The sequence below is a fragment of the Botrytis fragariae genome (assembly GCF_013461495.1).
Source record: "Botrytis fragariae strain BVB16 chromosome Unknown tig00000001, whole genome shotgun sequence".
NCBI classification, from domain to species: domain Eukaryota; kingdom Fungi; phylum Ascomycota; class Leotiomycetes; order Helotiales; family Sclerotiniaceae; genus Botrytis; species Botrytis fragariae.
Window position 1 is genome coordinate 2,945,719 of NW_023500987.1, and position 15,876 is coordinate 2,961,594.

Below are 15,876 nucleotides of genomic sequence, written 5' to 3' on the forward strand. Positions count from 1 at the left end.
TAATTAGACCCTTGATGTTCTACATATCTTTTCCTATTTGCCTTTGGTGTCATCACTCTTGGTCCTTTTGGACACTTTTCCGTGACTACTTGGAACAGATGCTTACGAATATGTTGCTAGCCGCTTGGAAATTGACAAAGCCAAGTAAGTCAATGAATGAGACATGTTTGGAAAAGGAATTAGGCATTGCTGGCGATGTGTATCAAGAATTGAGATGGGGTGATTATACCTAGTTATAAAGCACGAATTAATCTTGAAAGCTCCATAGGTTCCATAGGTTCCAAAGGTTTAAAGTTTGAGGGATGTTATCAATTTTATATTCGCTACAGTGTACGATAATCTATTATACTCTTATTACATAGTAGGTATTTTGTGGATAGTTTCCTCCGTAAGTGCAATTCCCAAGAATTCGCAGCAACAGTACTATATCAATGAAAATCTCAATCAAGTTATTATTCTCACCTACCTATCTTGTGTTAGGTGTGGGAGTTGTAATTTCAAGACCTGGAATGCCAACAAGTATTGTTGAATTGACCCTGGATTGTACCAACTTCGAGTCTTGACTTGAGATTGTGTGTGAGTGAGTTGATGGGCAGATGTAGAAGCAAGGAGAAGAAATGTTCAGGTAAGCTGACGAACACTCGAATCCTACCTCAGTACTAGGGAGGAGGGGAGGTAGTACTGTAAGCTGAAAGAAGGAGAAAACACCCCTTACCTTCTTCTTGCTGTTATTCTTCTTCTTGTTCATCTTATTCTTGTTCTTCTTCTTCTTTTGGTCTCTTCAATCTCTCGTCGCAGTTGAGGTCTATCAACTGAATTGCTTCAAATCAATAAATTATATAATTAACCCCATCGACCTACTAGTACTACCACTACCACTATCTACCCGCTAGTTTTCTTCCTTTCTCTCGCGCCGTTTCTACTCCATACTCCACATTTGGATTCCGTGACCCGGCTCGTACCTATCGATCAATTTATTCTTATGAAATTGATCGAGGGGTTTTCTAGTGTTTACAAACTGTACTAGCTCATGTGGATGTGGATGTGGATTGGATCGGAAAAGTCCCTATTATTAGCCTTCTTTTTCTAATTCTTCTGACACGAAAAAACCCACCGAGCCACCGCGCACACACACACAGCTACACAAATCACAACCACCACCACCACAACATTTTGGATTATCCCATCCCATCCCATCCCATCAGACCTCTTCCATTCCCTCCTTTTGTTTCATCGAGGGCAACAATTTAGCAATTCGTTAACCATTATTATTTGTTCGAACTCGAGACTCGAATTCAATCAGACTTAATACAATTCAATTCAACATCGAAGTTTTATCTTTGTTTAACTGCCGTCATACGATATTTCCTTTCATCATCAGCCTCTACAGATAAATAAATCCCTCAAATACTTCGCCGTGTGCGAAGTATTAACAAATACACGTTGACCTTCAATCATGGTCAGGCCCCAGGCCTGTGGCGAAGCCGTGAATAATATATTCATCTTCGCAGCATTCTTTTTGGTTCTACCATGGTTAGTCGATGCTCAGCAGCAGCAGCGATCAGTTCTCAGGCAACATGAATCCTCGCCCGAGATCGGCAGTTCAGAGGCAATACGGACTCCTCTCGAAGCAACTAAAATAAAAACCATCGAGACTCCCCCTTTGATCATTCCACGAAGAAAACAAACTTTTAGCGTAAAGGCCGGATCTCACGATATAGTCGATGCGAGCGCCGATTCAGCACCATTAGCTCCTTCACATCTTGCACAATCCAGTAGGCTTGAGTCTAACAGCCTTCAGTCTCCTGGATGGGGTTCTTCGCAGCCGAGTGCGCGGGATCTCCAAGACTGGGAAGTAGAAGATTTTGTGCTACTGGCGACCGTTGATGGAAGTGTGTGGGCGCGCGATAGAAAAACGGGTAAACATAAATGGCGAATGCGTAAGTAGTCCGAATGAAGGCGTATTGGTTGCTGCTCGATTCCGCATCATAAGAACAATCACTAATCCTGATGAATATCCACAGAATTACCCGAAGTCTCGATGATTTCCACCAAACATCATAAGAGAAACAAGTCTGCCGATTTCAATGAAGCTCCAACCCCATGGGGTATTGACGATTATGTTTGGATTGTTGAACCCACTGAACATGGTGGTTTATGGATATATCGACCGGATGTTCCGAACGGTGGCCTGATCAACACAGGTTTAACAATGAAGAAATTAGTCGACGAAATGTCACCTTACCAGAGTGACGACCCCGAAGTCGTATACACTGGTTCGAAGAAAACTCAAATGGTGCATGTTGATGCCACCAATGGAAAAATATTACAGGTCTTTGGAGGAGATTACATTGTTGATGCAAAGGATCAGAGCTGTAGTTCTGAAAATGGATTTGTGGGAAGAGAAGCTGACGAATGTCAAAACCCTACGATTTGGTTGGGGTTATCAAAATACGAAGTCAACATCGTTGGCAAGGACCAACACCCAATTGCTACTTTAATGTACAATGAATGGGGACCTAATGTTCAAGACGCGAAGAAATATGGAGACAAATACCACCAAACACTCGACAACAAATACATACTAGCTGGGCAGGATGGCCACGTGATGGGATTCGATCGTGAGCGGAACAATGATCACGAACTACTGTTCCAACAGAAGCTTCCTTCACCTGTCGTTAGGGTATTTGACATCTTTAGACCCTGGGGAATTGAAGAAAAGAACCTGAAATTGATGATACTTCCACAGCCTAAGCCCGAGTTGTCGGCTGAAAACGAAATGTCAGAAACAGACCAGCATCGAAATCGAGTTGTTATCAACCTTTCTAAAGATGGAAGTTTTTATGCTATGTCTGGAAAATCATATCCTTTGGCTGTAACTGGTTCCAAAGCCGAAATTTACCAACGTGAATCGTTGAAACGCGAGTCTTGGAAAAAGATGGGTCAGCCCGAGCTAGCGGCGGCGCTGACTGGTGTTCATTTTCTCGACGAACCAACCGAACCTCGTCTGACCATATCTGCTCCCTTATTCGAAGATGACAACCAAAGCAAAGTGACTGTCACAGACCTCACCCCAGAACTTCTTGGTGAACCAACCCTGTTACAGAGCTTCCAGCAAATCCCAAGGCTAGCGATTGACAGTGTCGTCGAATTTGTTAAAAATCCTGTTCTCATTCTTTTTTTGATGATACTGGTTATCTCGAACCAAAGAGCAATACGAGCTTGGATCGGCCGCCATGGACTTCACAATAAAAAATCTGTCGTTTCGCACAAAGATCGACCTGTAACTAAGGACGTGCAACCAATCGACGATTCAAGCGACGATGCTACAAACGTCAATAGTCACGAGGCCGCCCGTCTATCAGTTATTCCGGAAGACAAACCTCTTCGTGAAACTACCCCTGTTGTTAAGGATTTCACATCTCTCCCGGACGTTCCTGAAGACACTGTTGCGGTTGTGCCACTTGAGGGTACTACTGTGAACGACGCTAGCTCATTGTCAGAGACTGTGCAAGATGTTGGCGATCTCGCACTATCACCCGAAAAGAAAAGAAGGAAACGAGGACGACGCGGTGGCGTTAACCACCGAGGGAAGAAAGATCGTCCAGGTCAAACTGGAAGTGACCAAGAATCTCAAAATGCTCCCGTCAAAAAGCTACCCCCAACTGTTGAAGATGCCGTGCACAATGTCAAAAATATGTTTCCCCAAAACACACTCGAACCTGACATTCAGACGGTGTCTAATGACCCTGCGGAAGTTTCTGGTTCCAAAATTCGTATTGGGGCATTGGAAGTAGACCAAAACAAATTAGTCGGGACGGGTAGCAATGGTACCATGGTCTTTGAAGGGAAGTTTGACGGTCGCGCTGTCGCTGTAAAGCGGATGCTCATTCAATTTTATGACATCGCATCCCAAGAAACTAAGCTTTTAAGAGAAAGTGACGATCATCCAAATGGTAACTTTTCCAAAGTCTCCCTTGTATTCATTCTCTAACATTCTAATAGTCATCCGGTACTTCGCACAACAGAGCGCTGCTGGATTCCTTTATATCGCCTTGGAGTTATGCCCTGCCTCGTTGAGCGATGTCATTGAAAAGCCACACCTACACAGAGATCTGGCTCAAGGTGGTGAAAAGGACCTTCCAAACGTACTCTATCAGATTACCAATGGTATCCAGCACCTCCACAACCTCCGTATCGTTCATCGTGATCTAAAGCCACAGAACATCCTAGTTGCCATGTCTAAGAATGGTAAACCTCGGCTTCTCGTTTCAGACTTCGGTCTATGCAAAAAACTGGAAGTGGAACAGTCATCATTCAGGGCTACTACTGCCCATGCGGCCGGTACATCTGGCTGGCGGGCTCCGGAACTTCTTCTTGACGATGATGACAAGCCAGGATCCATGGTTGACACGAGTACAGATGGTGGTGGGTCAGGCTCAATTCTTGTTGGCTCGGATATGATGCACAATCGCAGAGCTACACGCGCTATCGATATATTCTCTCTTGGATTGGTATTCTTCTACGTTTTAACCAAAGGTAGCCATCCTTTCGATTGTGGCGATCGGTACATGCGGGAGGTGAATATTCGCAAAGACAATTTCGATTTGGATCTCCTGGAAGTCCTTGGAGATTACGCCTTCGAAGCTAAGGACCTAATCAGTTCCATGCTTCGCAAGGAGCCAAAATCTCGTCCAGTTGCAGCACAGGTTATGGCGCATCCTTTTTTCTGGTCTGCAAAGAAGCGATTGAACTTCCTTTGTGATGTCTCTGACCACTTTGAAAAGGAAAAGCGGGACCCTCCCAGCCCTGCCCTCTTAGAACTTGAGAGATGGGCCGGTGACGTCTGTCACGGCGATTTCTTAAAATCGCTTGGAAAGGAGTTCGTGGATTCGATGGGCAAACAGAGGAAGTATACCGGTACGCGACTTTTGGATCTTCTTCGAGCCCTGAGGAACAAAAAGAATCACTACGAAGACATGCCTGACAAGCTGAAGAAAGATGTCGGTCCCTTACCTGACGGTTACCTCAGTTTCTGGACTAGGAAATTTCCTAACTTATTGATTGTCTGTTGGAACGTTGTGTACGAAGTGGAGTGGGATCAGGTGGATCGTTTCAAGGAATACTATGAGCCAGCAGGTCTTTGAGATGCTCGTGTTTTTGGTGGTTGTATCATTATTCATGGCGCAAAGGACTATAAAATGGGTTATTATACCTCTCTCTTTTGGATAATGAGATCATGATCAATACCCCGCTGGAAATGAAGGGGTTTCTATATACATCTGGTGATGATTTGTGAAAAATATTAGTAGCAATCATTTCTTTTATTATGACCATTGTAATTATTTGCCCTTTCAATGACATATGCATGAGGTGCCATTTTAGAAGCACTTGATGAGTGTGGTGATGCATGATAGCCATGATTTTATTTTGAGAGATCTATCCACCTATCTAGGTATATAGAACCAGGTAGAAAGTAGGGTGAGTTATGATGAAGAAAACAACCTATCATAGTAGTTGTATTTGCTTCATCAATGCCTACCTAGGTATTTATCTCACAATTGAGTGTATACACTATTTCTTGTAATTATCAATTGAAGTAATCCCAACACAGGTGTATTCTTTCAGTTGGTACTTCAGTGTCAGACATGTCGAATTCAAGAACAAAGGCATGAAAACACACATACAAAACGAATGTCTCCATAAACTTTATGTGTACCTGTACCTACCTAGGTAGGTAGGTAGGTAGGTAGATCTACGAGGTACCTACATCCCGGAGCTAATGATAAAGGCTTACCTAGTGGTAAAAGGCTAGGCTTGGGCTAATCCTTGCATTCTCGTCGCATCATCATCTGGGCAGCTTTCCAACGAGACAACAATTGATAAACAAAAAAAACTTCAAAGATTTCCTTCATACATTCATACTGTGATACTCATGCCCATAAGTTTTAGTAGTCGTTTTGATCATAAATTTATTAAACACCATTCAAATCAACCTTCAAAATCATCCTAGATATATATCTAATTCACCATTATCTTTTGGAGTGGAATCTCTTTATTCATTCTTTTACTTTCTTGTGGTCAATTTTGTTAATGCGACAACAATAACAATAATATTCCAACATCAGACTTATTAGCAGACCGGCAGATGAAAACCCCATCTTTCTATCTTCACTGCAACTAAAAGAGGTCTTCTAATCATTTTGCCTATTCTGCTTCGGTTTGAGATTCACTCATTCACTTGATACCAATTGTATTTTGCTATCTTCCTTATCCCCCAGGATTTCCTCTTCTATCCATCCCATATCCCCTCTCTCGCAGGTAGCACAACTTCTAGAATCTGATATTGGTACAAGAGTTTTCCAACCAACAACACAATGTCTTGTAAGCCCATCCACGATATGAATCTACCTAATATCTAACATACCACTAACTTCATTGAAAGTAACCTCGGAAGAAAATTCGAAATATTCCATAATCATTGATAGAATTCTCAAAGAGGGTGATCTCAGTACTATCTCTGCGAAACAGATTCGTAAGGATCTTCAAGCAGAATTGGGATTTGATCTTTCCCATCAAAAAGTAATGCTATTTCTACAATCTCACATTTTCATGGTGCTAACTCCTGTCCTTTAAGGATGCCGTTAAAGCTTTGATCCTGGAAAGATTTGACGAAGTCTCGAAACACACTCAGGATGCATCTACCCCTCCACCTGCAACCAATGGACATGCTAAGAGCGAACACATCAAAGATGAAGGATCGCAGACTCCCACCTCAAAGCGCGAAGTTGATGGTTCCGACGAAGATGAGAAGCCCAAGAAGAAGAGACCGAAGCAGGACGATGATGCGAAGTTGGCGGCTCTACTACAGGCGCAAGAAGACAGCAGGTCAAGATCGACTAGAGGAGGTGGAACGAAACGAAGCGCAGGCGTTAAGAAGAGCAAGAGTACACCAAAGAAAAAGAAATCTTCAGCAAAGGTCAAGGCAACAGATGATAGTGACATCGAGTTAGGTTCAGATGGGGAGCCTAAAGAGGTCGTCAGAAAGGGCGGGTTTCACGTAAGAAGCTGCTCTATATTTAAAGAATTTTGCACAAGTAACTAATTTCGAACAGAAGCAATACAATCTATCGGCAGCTTTGGCAGATCTAGTAGGGGAACCAACAGTACGTATCGCTGTCTAATTACCATCCTCTCATACTAATATGTTCCAATAGTTGTCTCGGCCACAAGTTGTCAAGAAGATTTGGGAACATATCAAAAGTCTTAATCTTCAAGATCCTAGCGATAAACGACAAATTATATGCGATGATAAGATGCAATTGGTTTTCAAAACGGAGAGAGTTCATATGTTTACCATGAATAAGCTTCTTGGTAAACAGCTGTACCCTGTTGAGGAGGAATAGGATACTTCAGTCATTGGGAGTATGGTGATAACACGGTCGTTTCTCGTTTTCCATGAGGGCGTTTTGGGGAAGGCATTGCATTGAAGTTTTGGGTATCTAACTAGGTACTCGTAGGTAAGGGACGGCATGAGTGAATCCCAAGTTTTCGGGACCGCCAGCTCAGAATTATCTTTATTCGTTAGGGACAGCGTCTTTATGGGGATTTTAGATGTATGAATCATCTATCATTGACTAATAGACCCAAGAATCTGTCTCACAGTGACTTTGAATTTTATTTGTTTATAGTTTCCATGTAAATTCTTCGGGGTGACTCTAACCGTTGATTTATCAGCCTTGAACGGTCACCCAGCAGCCTTGCCTTGCGTAGGCGGGGCTAAGCGATTGCAGGCCCCCACACCCTCTCTGTATAATAATTTGTCTTGGTTGCTGTAGCTCTTAGAGGCAAATCAACAGTTGATTTGCAAAGGAATTATTCTTATTTACACCAGGAAGCTTCAAATCTACCCCTCAGAAAGTGTCAGCTTTATTATTACAATAAAAGCATACTAGAGTCACAATTCGTGCATCAAGACTTCACATCACAGAACGCTATAAACATCACAGTAAATTGGCAATGGCGTCCACAGCCGGAATTCCTTCTACAGCTGACGCTTCTGCGCTGCCCCGCAACGATGGGCAGCGGGGCCCAAGAGGAAGAGGAAGGGGTCGCGGTCGAGGAGGGGCTCTGGGAGATTCCGGCAGCGATTCTAGACGTTCGGAAAACCGTGGAGGGAGACGAGGGGGTCGTGGTGGGAATAGGGGACACACGGCTAGCCACGAAACTGCCAATACAAATACCAATACCATGAACTCTACAGATCCCAACGCTAAATTCTCCACCCAGAAGAAATTGCCCAGAGCAGATGGCGAAAACAAGGACGCAAATGGGGAACCGGTTGAAGTAGAGGTATGCTTCATTTGCGCCTCGGACGTCGAACATAATGCTGTCGCCCCATGTAACCATCGCACATGCCATATTTGTGCTTTAAGGATGAGAGCACTATACAAGTCGAAAGACTGCGGCTATTGTAGAGTGAGTCCCGCTGTTGCCGACTTCATCAAACCAGGCTAATATCTTCCAAGGCACCCTCGCCATTTGTTATATTCACAGACAATGCGACTAAAAATTATGAAGACTTCTCCGACGAAGATATTTCGAATACAGACCCAAACATTGGTATTCGATATGAAAGTAACGATATTCAGGAGGATACCCTATTACTTCTGCGGTATAATTGTCCTGATCCCGATTGTACTACTGCATGTAGAGGCTGGCCAGATTTGCATCGTCATGTTAGATCTATACATCAGAAGAAAATGTGTGATTTGTGTACGAGACATAAAAAAGTCTTCACCCACGAACACGAATTATTCGCAGACAAAGAGCTCGAAAAACATATGAGGAAAGGAGATGATAACCCTGGAGCACTCGATCAGACTGGATTCAAAGGGCATCCTCTATGTTCGTTCTGTGGTCAACGATTTTATGGTGATGATGAGCTATTTTTGCATTGCCGAGACAAGCATGAAAGATGCCATGTCTGTGATCGACAGAGTAATAACGGCCAACCACATTATTACGTTGATTATAATTCCCTGTCTCAACATCTACGAAAGGACCATTTTCCTTGCAATGAACCGGAATGCTTGGAGCAGAAGTTTGTATTCTTTGCAACGGAGATGGATCTAAAAGCACATCAATTAGAAGTCCATGGAAGTAGTTTATCTAAAGACGTTCGCAGAGATGCGAGGACGGTTGATATTTCTACCTTTGAATATCGCCAACCATATTCACAAGAGCGCAACCGCGGAGGGAATCAACGAGAGCAACGAGAAGGCCGTGGTAGAGGCAGAGGCAGAGACCCAAATGCTGAACCATTGGCACCTTCCAGTGCACAACCCTTACGTCGGGAAGAGCAGGCTTTCCAGCGTCAAATGGCTGTGCAAGGCGCTCAGGCTGGTTCATCGAGAGCTTTCGGTGGTCAATTGACGGCACCTACCCCTGCCCAAGCTAGTGCCAGAGTCAACCCGGCAGAATCCTCACGGGCTGCTTCCGCTCGACCTGCAGCTAATGCCGGGGGTCTTTCCGAAGCAGTCAGGGGGCTGGATATATCTGCACCAGAATTAACAGCCGAAGAACAACGCAAGCAACTTCAACATCAAGATGTTATTGATAGAGCGACTCGACTTTTACAGAATGACCAAACGAAGCTAAATCAATTCCGCAACTCCATATCTTCGTACAAGAATGCTGGGATAACTGCTTCTGCCCTCATCGATGCATTTTTCGCTCTATTTTCAGACACTACTCCGGCTGCCCTCGGCTCGCTTATCCGTGAAGTGGCCGCTCTTTTTGAAGACCAGAGTAAGGGGAAGGCAATAGTTACTGCTTGGAATGATTGGCGTGCAATAAATGAAGATTATCCGTCTCTTCCAGCTCCTACTTCCAGCAACGGTAATTCCATACCTTTAGGGTGGGCATCCGCAAATTCCACTTCTTCATCTGGCCCACGATCTAATCGTGTGCTGAAATTGAAAAAGTCCACCGCACAATCCTCCCGTTCAACCGTCTCACAAAATCGGTCCTGGGGCACTGCTTCAACATCTGCTTCCACCTCATCACCTGCCCCATCCTCTTCAAATCAGTATAATAATCCCTTCCCAACTCTCCCTACATCCCGTCCAAATCAAACCGACTCCCGTATAACAACTACACCTTGGGTTGCACCGACTCCTGCAACCTCCTCTTCTTCCGCACCCCCATCTGCACCTTCTAGTCGAGCACCTTCACGCGCACAAGCAAGGAACGGAAAGGACACAAGTGCCTTCCCAGCGTTGCCTCCGGCTGCCAAACCGCAAAGTACTATATTTGGGTACGGCACGGGGATGGTAAGGAGGGATATGGGAGGTAGGCCGGTTGCGACTGCATGGGGAGCAGGAAATGGTGAAGGGAGTTCGGGGACTGGAGACGCGGAGAGTGCGGATGCTGGGCAGGGAGGAAGGAAAAAGGGAAATAAGGGGAAAAAGCAAGTTTTGATGAATTGGGGTTAAATGTTCGAATGCTGAGTATTGAGTCATTGGCTGAGTAATGGGTTAGCAGCAAGCAGTCGTTATTGCTGTGACTTGGAAGAGTAGATATGATAAGATGAAGTTAGATGATAGTCTCGGGACTGTTTTTGTACATGGTTCATCCTGTGGTGTGGTTGGTAGGACTATAGATAGGCATTTTATTCACGGACGAATAAGTATAGAAAATCTTCAATGTTGCATGAATGAGAGTTTGACTTGTGATTGATTGATTGATACTTGACGGTGTGGTAGGTTGGAACGGAATGCTGAGAGGTCGTCCTATTGTCTCCGGGTGGTCTCTGGTGGATTTTGCTCGTACGTGTGAGTTTCTCAACTAATGTTTGCATCCTTCTACAGCAACAGTGATTTTCTAGACTCGGGTGTGGTATGTATGTATGTATCACTTGTGGTAGATTTAGGAGGGGGATGTTCATACTACCTGGTTCATACTACCTGGTTCATACTTGATGCGATTTGGATATTCTGTGGTGATGTAGAGATTGATGTTGAGTGTGAGGTATTGTTGCAGGTAGGTAGGTAGGTAGGTAGGTAGGTGAGTAAGTGGATGGGTGTTTGGTTTTGAAAATTGATGATTGATGATTGATGATTGATGATTGATGATTGATAATGGTTGGGGATGGGGATGGGGTTGTGTAGATGATTGAGGGTGCTGAGGGGGGTTAGGGTTGAAGTGGATTTGAGTGGAGTGAAGAAATTGGTAATGGAGTTGAGGGATTGGAATGGAATAGGGGGTTGGAATGGATAGATTAGATTAGAGGAGATTAGATGGAGGTGATGTGGTGAATAAATGGGGAAATTAGGGAGTGGGAGTGGGAGTGAGAGATGGAGGTAAATAGGTGGGTGGACAGGTAGACAAATAGATATCTAAATATCAATGAGTGATGAGTAATTAGAGCAGATTGAAGCGGGAAGAAAGTATGATGAAAAAGTATACAGAGTGTGAAGAATATATGAATACATAAGGAGGATAGGGAAGAGGTGGTGGTTTGGCATGATAGTGTAAAGTTAGAGGTTGGAGATTGGAGGGGGGAGGGGGGGAGAGGACTTGGGATTGAAGACTTGGGATTGAAGGAATGATATGGAGATTTGATAGGGAGATTGTAGGAGTGGGTGTTGGTATACTGTATAGTGTATATAAAAATTAGATTGTGGGTTTGAGGGGTGGAGGAGAAGGAGAGAGAGAGGAGATACGATATCAGATGGACATTGAACATTGAATATTAGTAGATTGGAGGATGAGAGTTTGGGGTTCGAATTGGAATTAGAATTAGAATTGGAATTTTGACTGTGACGAGCAAGAGCGGGAGTTTTGTGATTGTGAGACATATGGAGAGATCATGTTATATCATCGTACAGTAGATTGAGCCATTCAAAAGAAGAGGATGCTAGGAATACGAGAATAGGAGGCAAGTCATGAGTTGTGAGTCGGGGTCTCGGTAGTGATAGTAATGTGTATGTAAAAGTAGAGAAGGAAGAAATACTTATCAGTATCAATCATCCTCGATACACTCTCCTGAGTAGACAAGTTGTGTGTTCTGAATTTCTCAGTGTTTGATCCATATTTAGATTTTAATCGTTTATTGGCTCTATGAAGATCTGTCTACTTGCTACAGAGGTGAGTTACATAGAGATGTCTTGAGGATGTTGTTGAATTCAACTTTTATATCATCTTACGGTCTCCGTCCCGCAACATCTTGTAGTAGAGTGAAGGCCTTCGAGCTCGCGGGTTGGGTTTGAGATTCGTTGGGTAGTGTTATGTAGTACGATTGGATGAAGATGGTGAAAGGAAGATGTGGGGAGTCGACAGTATGAGTAGTGTAGGGAAAAAACTGTGGGTTGAGTTCGAACTGGGATTTTGAAGAGTGATTGTGATGGAAAAGCGGGAGGGGGCTACAGTGTTTACGTTTGATACAATCAAAATTGAGTGAGAAGTGACAAATAGGTGATGATGTACTTGCTTGCGGAAGAATAATAATATTGAGCGGACAGCTAATCGACTGCTAATCAACACCACTTTTGCTATTGGTTGACTAACTACTTCAAGCTGATTGTAGCTCTTTCCGCATGATGCATATCCAGGGAAGATAGCTTGCAATGTGCTGTGATTGTTTGGGTCATACATATGAAGAATCAAACTACGCAAGAAGGAATCATGAGGAGAGGAACCCTGAGACCGGGCAAAAAACGGGTATGGAAAGATTAAAGAGGGCAATTCGGTGACATTGCATGGCTTCACATGATGGTCTGATTGTAGTTCGGTAATTCGTAGCATTTGCAACATTTGGTTCATGGTATAAGATTAGAATGTGAAAGAGACAAATTGATAACACATGTTCCGATGCAAGTGGTAACTTTGAAAAGCGGAAAGGTCAACAAAGTGGCATTGTAAGCACCATTTTGTTTTCCGATTTAGTGTGAACTCAATGAAATTGGTCAAGTCTGGAAGAGCATGTCTTTTAGATTGTGGTTGTTGCTCGAAACTAATGGAGCGTAGAATTTGATATGGGAAAGGAACTCTGATGTGAATATGCGGCCAGGAAGAAACGGTACTACCTATGTTGTTTGATATCTTTCCAATCCAACGTGCCATGCGATGCATGATTGCAGCTCAATGTAGCAAATAGTGGTAGCATGGACTTTTGAAGAAGTATGCCGTGGACTAAATGCGACTGCTCCATCTCCGGCTACTACCGAATTGAAACATCGGTCCAGTAATGTGTGTATACAATCAATATTGAATCCAAACTTTGAGATTGCTTCGTTCCATCAATCATTATATCATATGCAAGTAGCCATTCCTACCGTTATCTCTGCGCAACATATGTTTGTGCTACTTGCTGAAGGAAAATACCCGTGGCCAATTATCTAAACTGAGATATATCGACGGTTTTGGTTATTTTGTTTGTAGAATTTATCATACCCTGTATGGGGCTGAAGCAACTTTAAGCAAGGGATGTTTTCTTGTCGTCGTACTTACTCTCATGCAAGGTGGATCCTCCGTTATTCATTTGGTACTGGGACCAATTCATGTATATGCAGAGTACATCACTCCCAGAGAGAAAACGTAATTTCTGGGGCGGGTGGGAAAGAAAGAGGCGGTGTCGTGTTGCCATGTGTACTCTAGTAGTTTGGTATATCCTGGGATGAAAAGGAACTGGGGACTGTGCTCCTCTGAGGTACGTACCAAGCAGTGTTACCTCCTCGATAGAGGTTGATTGGTATGACTCTCGGTGAGCTGTCAGTATGCGAGGATGCGGGACTTTCAGACTGGTTTATGCTGCGGAGAATTGATGACTAGAATTGAGATGAGAAAGTTACGCAATACAGCTACCTATGTACAGACAGATCAGAGTAGAGATTTGGAGCTGCAATGTCACATGAACACCGCATCTTGAAGTAGAGAATGTAGATGCATCGATAGTAAGTAGTCCGCAGCAGCTTGTGCTGTCGTGGATGGTGTATTGCATGATGATATGTGATGTTTGATCTCTACCTGACCTGTGCGATACGTCTGTCCCTTGGGATTTCAGATAAACCAATAAGGATGATGGAATATTACGTGCAGCAGCGTCACATCGGGGTACTGTATCTGGATTGAAATCTTGGTAACATTGATTATCGCTTAAGAGAGAAATGTGGCCAAAAGACCGGCAAAAGAGTGTTTAATTAGTCATTGGCTCGAGATTGGGTAGCAAGATTTCGGTACGAAAAAAGGTACCAGACAGTCCGGAAGGATCTATTTTCTTTGGGGAATGACCGAATGAGAAGGGATTTCTAAGAGAGAGGAAACAAGGAACTTAATTCGGCATTGAAACTTAATGTAGGACATGGGCTTCGATATGGTATAGTGTAGCAGCTCATGGGTTGAAAATTCCACAAGCATACAGAGTAGATACCCACTTGCACATTCATACTGGGTCTGCATCTGGAAGATTATGTATTGGTTAACAAATGACATTCTATCCGAGGGATATATAGGTAGATGGGAAAATGGAAATAAATACACAGATTAGAAATCTACATTAGAGTGTATGGATATAAATATATGTGTGAAAGGCGATTAGCTAACTGGGTGATCGACCAGACGATAGGTCTTGAGAGAAAAGAGGCGAGAGGAGAGGGAATTACCATGTTGTCATGAATATTGACATCGCATCGCAGCAATACTATTTTTATCAATGTGCTCCAATATGATCCTACTTTGGAAAAGTATATTAAACAATGTCTCAATGTCTCAATGCAAATGTGTATCCAACATCTATCAATATTACATACAGATTACTTTTTGATTCACGAGAGTTAGGAAAACGATAGACATGACACAAATGATACCTGCAGCAAAGGAATGATTGGTAAGGCTAGGTACTAGGCATTCCGGGTTTATCAGGTATTTACTATATCTCTATATTACTATATATTGAGCTGGGGGTTATAATAGCTGAGAATGGTAGTGTGGTAGTATGATAATATGATAGTTCTTAGCTCTTAGCTCTTACCTCTTAGCTCTTGCCTCTTACCTCCCTAGTAGATTGTTAAGGAACCATCGATGAAAATTTGATCATCTAGTATGATACCTTTCCTTTCTTAGATGCCTCCCTTACCTTCCCTTACCTTACCCTACCTTACCAGCTGCTTGCTATTGGTTGTGTGTGAAACGAAGACGGGATTGCTGTTGACCAATGACGAAGATGAAATCATGATATCTCTCTCTAGAATGGGGAACTTGAGTTTTGAATTGTTCATTTCATTGGATCTGCTCATTAGTGTTTTATGGATCTCCTCCCTCCGCCCCCCCAAAAGATTGGAACGGAATTTGATAATGGCGTCACATCAACTTAATTCTTGTCTCTCCAGCCCACGACACTCTGTAGGTTTAGTGAGAATCTCAGAGACCAGGAAGTTTAGACTCTAGAGGTGGGTAGATGTGATTTCTAATTTCCAAATATATCGATGTTCTAGACGTGCTCAGTATAAATCTGAAGATACGAAACCTACCTTGACAATGCCATGCTGACCTAGCTGACCTACATGTTTCTCCAACCACAACCACACTAATGTTTGAAAGGGAACCAAGGATCCCAAAGCTCACGCATATATCCTAGGGCAAGACGAGCGCTTGTAGTCCAGTAATAAACACTGATCCGCTTTCCACCATAATATCATATTAATATGTAGCTTCGCTATCAATGCGCAGCACAATGCACACGCAGCACAAAAGTCCGGAAAGCTTGGGTGAGCTTTTGGTTGTAATCGTAATCGTAATCCTCCGCCTAATGGTAATGGCATTACCATATATTATCTTACCATATATTATCTTGAATGAAAGATCATCCCCGAGTAG

The 15,876-nt window shown here is 43.3% G+C and overlaps 3 protein-coding genes across 3 annotated transcripts; all 3 read left to right on the forward strand.

Annotated features, from left to right (window-relative positions):
- Nucleotides 1-1,456: 1,456 nt before the first annotated feature.
- Bfra_000912 (putative serine threonine kinase irei protein) lies at nucleotides 1,457-5,147 on the forward strand (the record flags this gene model as incomplete). The annotated part of the gene is made up of 3 exons (XM_037331356.1): nucleotides 1,457-1,940; nucleotides 2,025-3,956; nucleotides 4,006-5,147. The coding sequence occupies 3 exons, from the start codon at nucleotides 1,457-1,459 to the stop codon at nucleotides 5,145-5,147; spliced, it is 3,558 nt and encodes a 1,185-aa protein (XP_037197689.1).
- A 1,230-nt stretch (nucleotides 5,148-6,377) lies between these two features.
- Bfra_000913 (putative swib mdm2 domain-containing protein) lies at nucleotides 6,378-7,406 on the forward strand (the record flags this gene model as incomplete). Its single annotated transcript, XM_037331357.1, has 5 exons — nucleotides 6,378-6,384; nucleotides 6,446-6,582; nucleotides 6,638-7,060; nucleotides 7,116-7,166; nucleotides 7,218-7,406. The coding sequence occupies 5 exons, from the start codon at nucleotides 6,378-6,380 to the stop codon at nucleotides 7,404-7,406; spliced, it is 807 nt and encodes a 268-aa protein (XP_037197690.1).
- A 613-nt stretch (nucleotides 7,407-8,019) lies between these two features.
- Nucleotides 8,020-10,496, forward strand: Bfra_000914 (putative c2h2 finger domain-containing protein; the record flags this gene model as incomplete). The annotated part of the gene is made up of 2 exons (XM_037331358.1): nucleotides 8,020-8,478; nucleotides 8,529-10,496. 2 exons carry the CDS (start codon nucleotides 8,020-8,022, stop codon nucleotides 10,494-10,496), a joined length of 2,427 nt encoding a protein of 808 aa, XP_037197691.1.
- Between the last annotated feature and the right edge of the window lie 5,380 nt (nucleotides 10,497-15,876).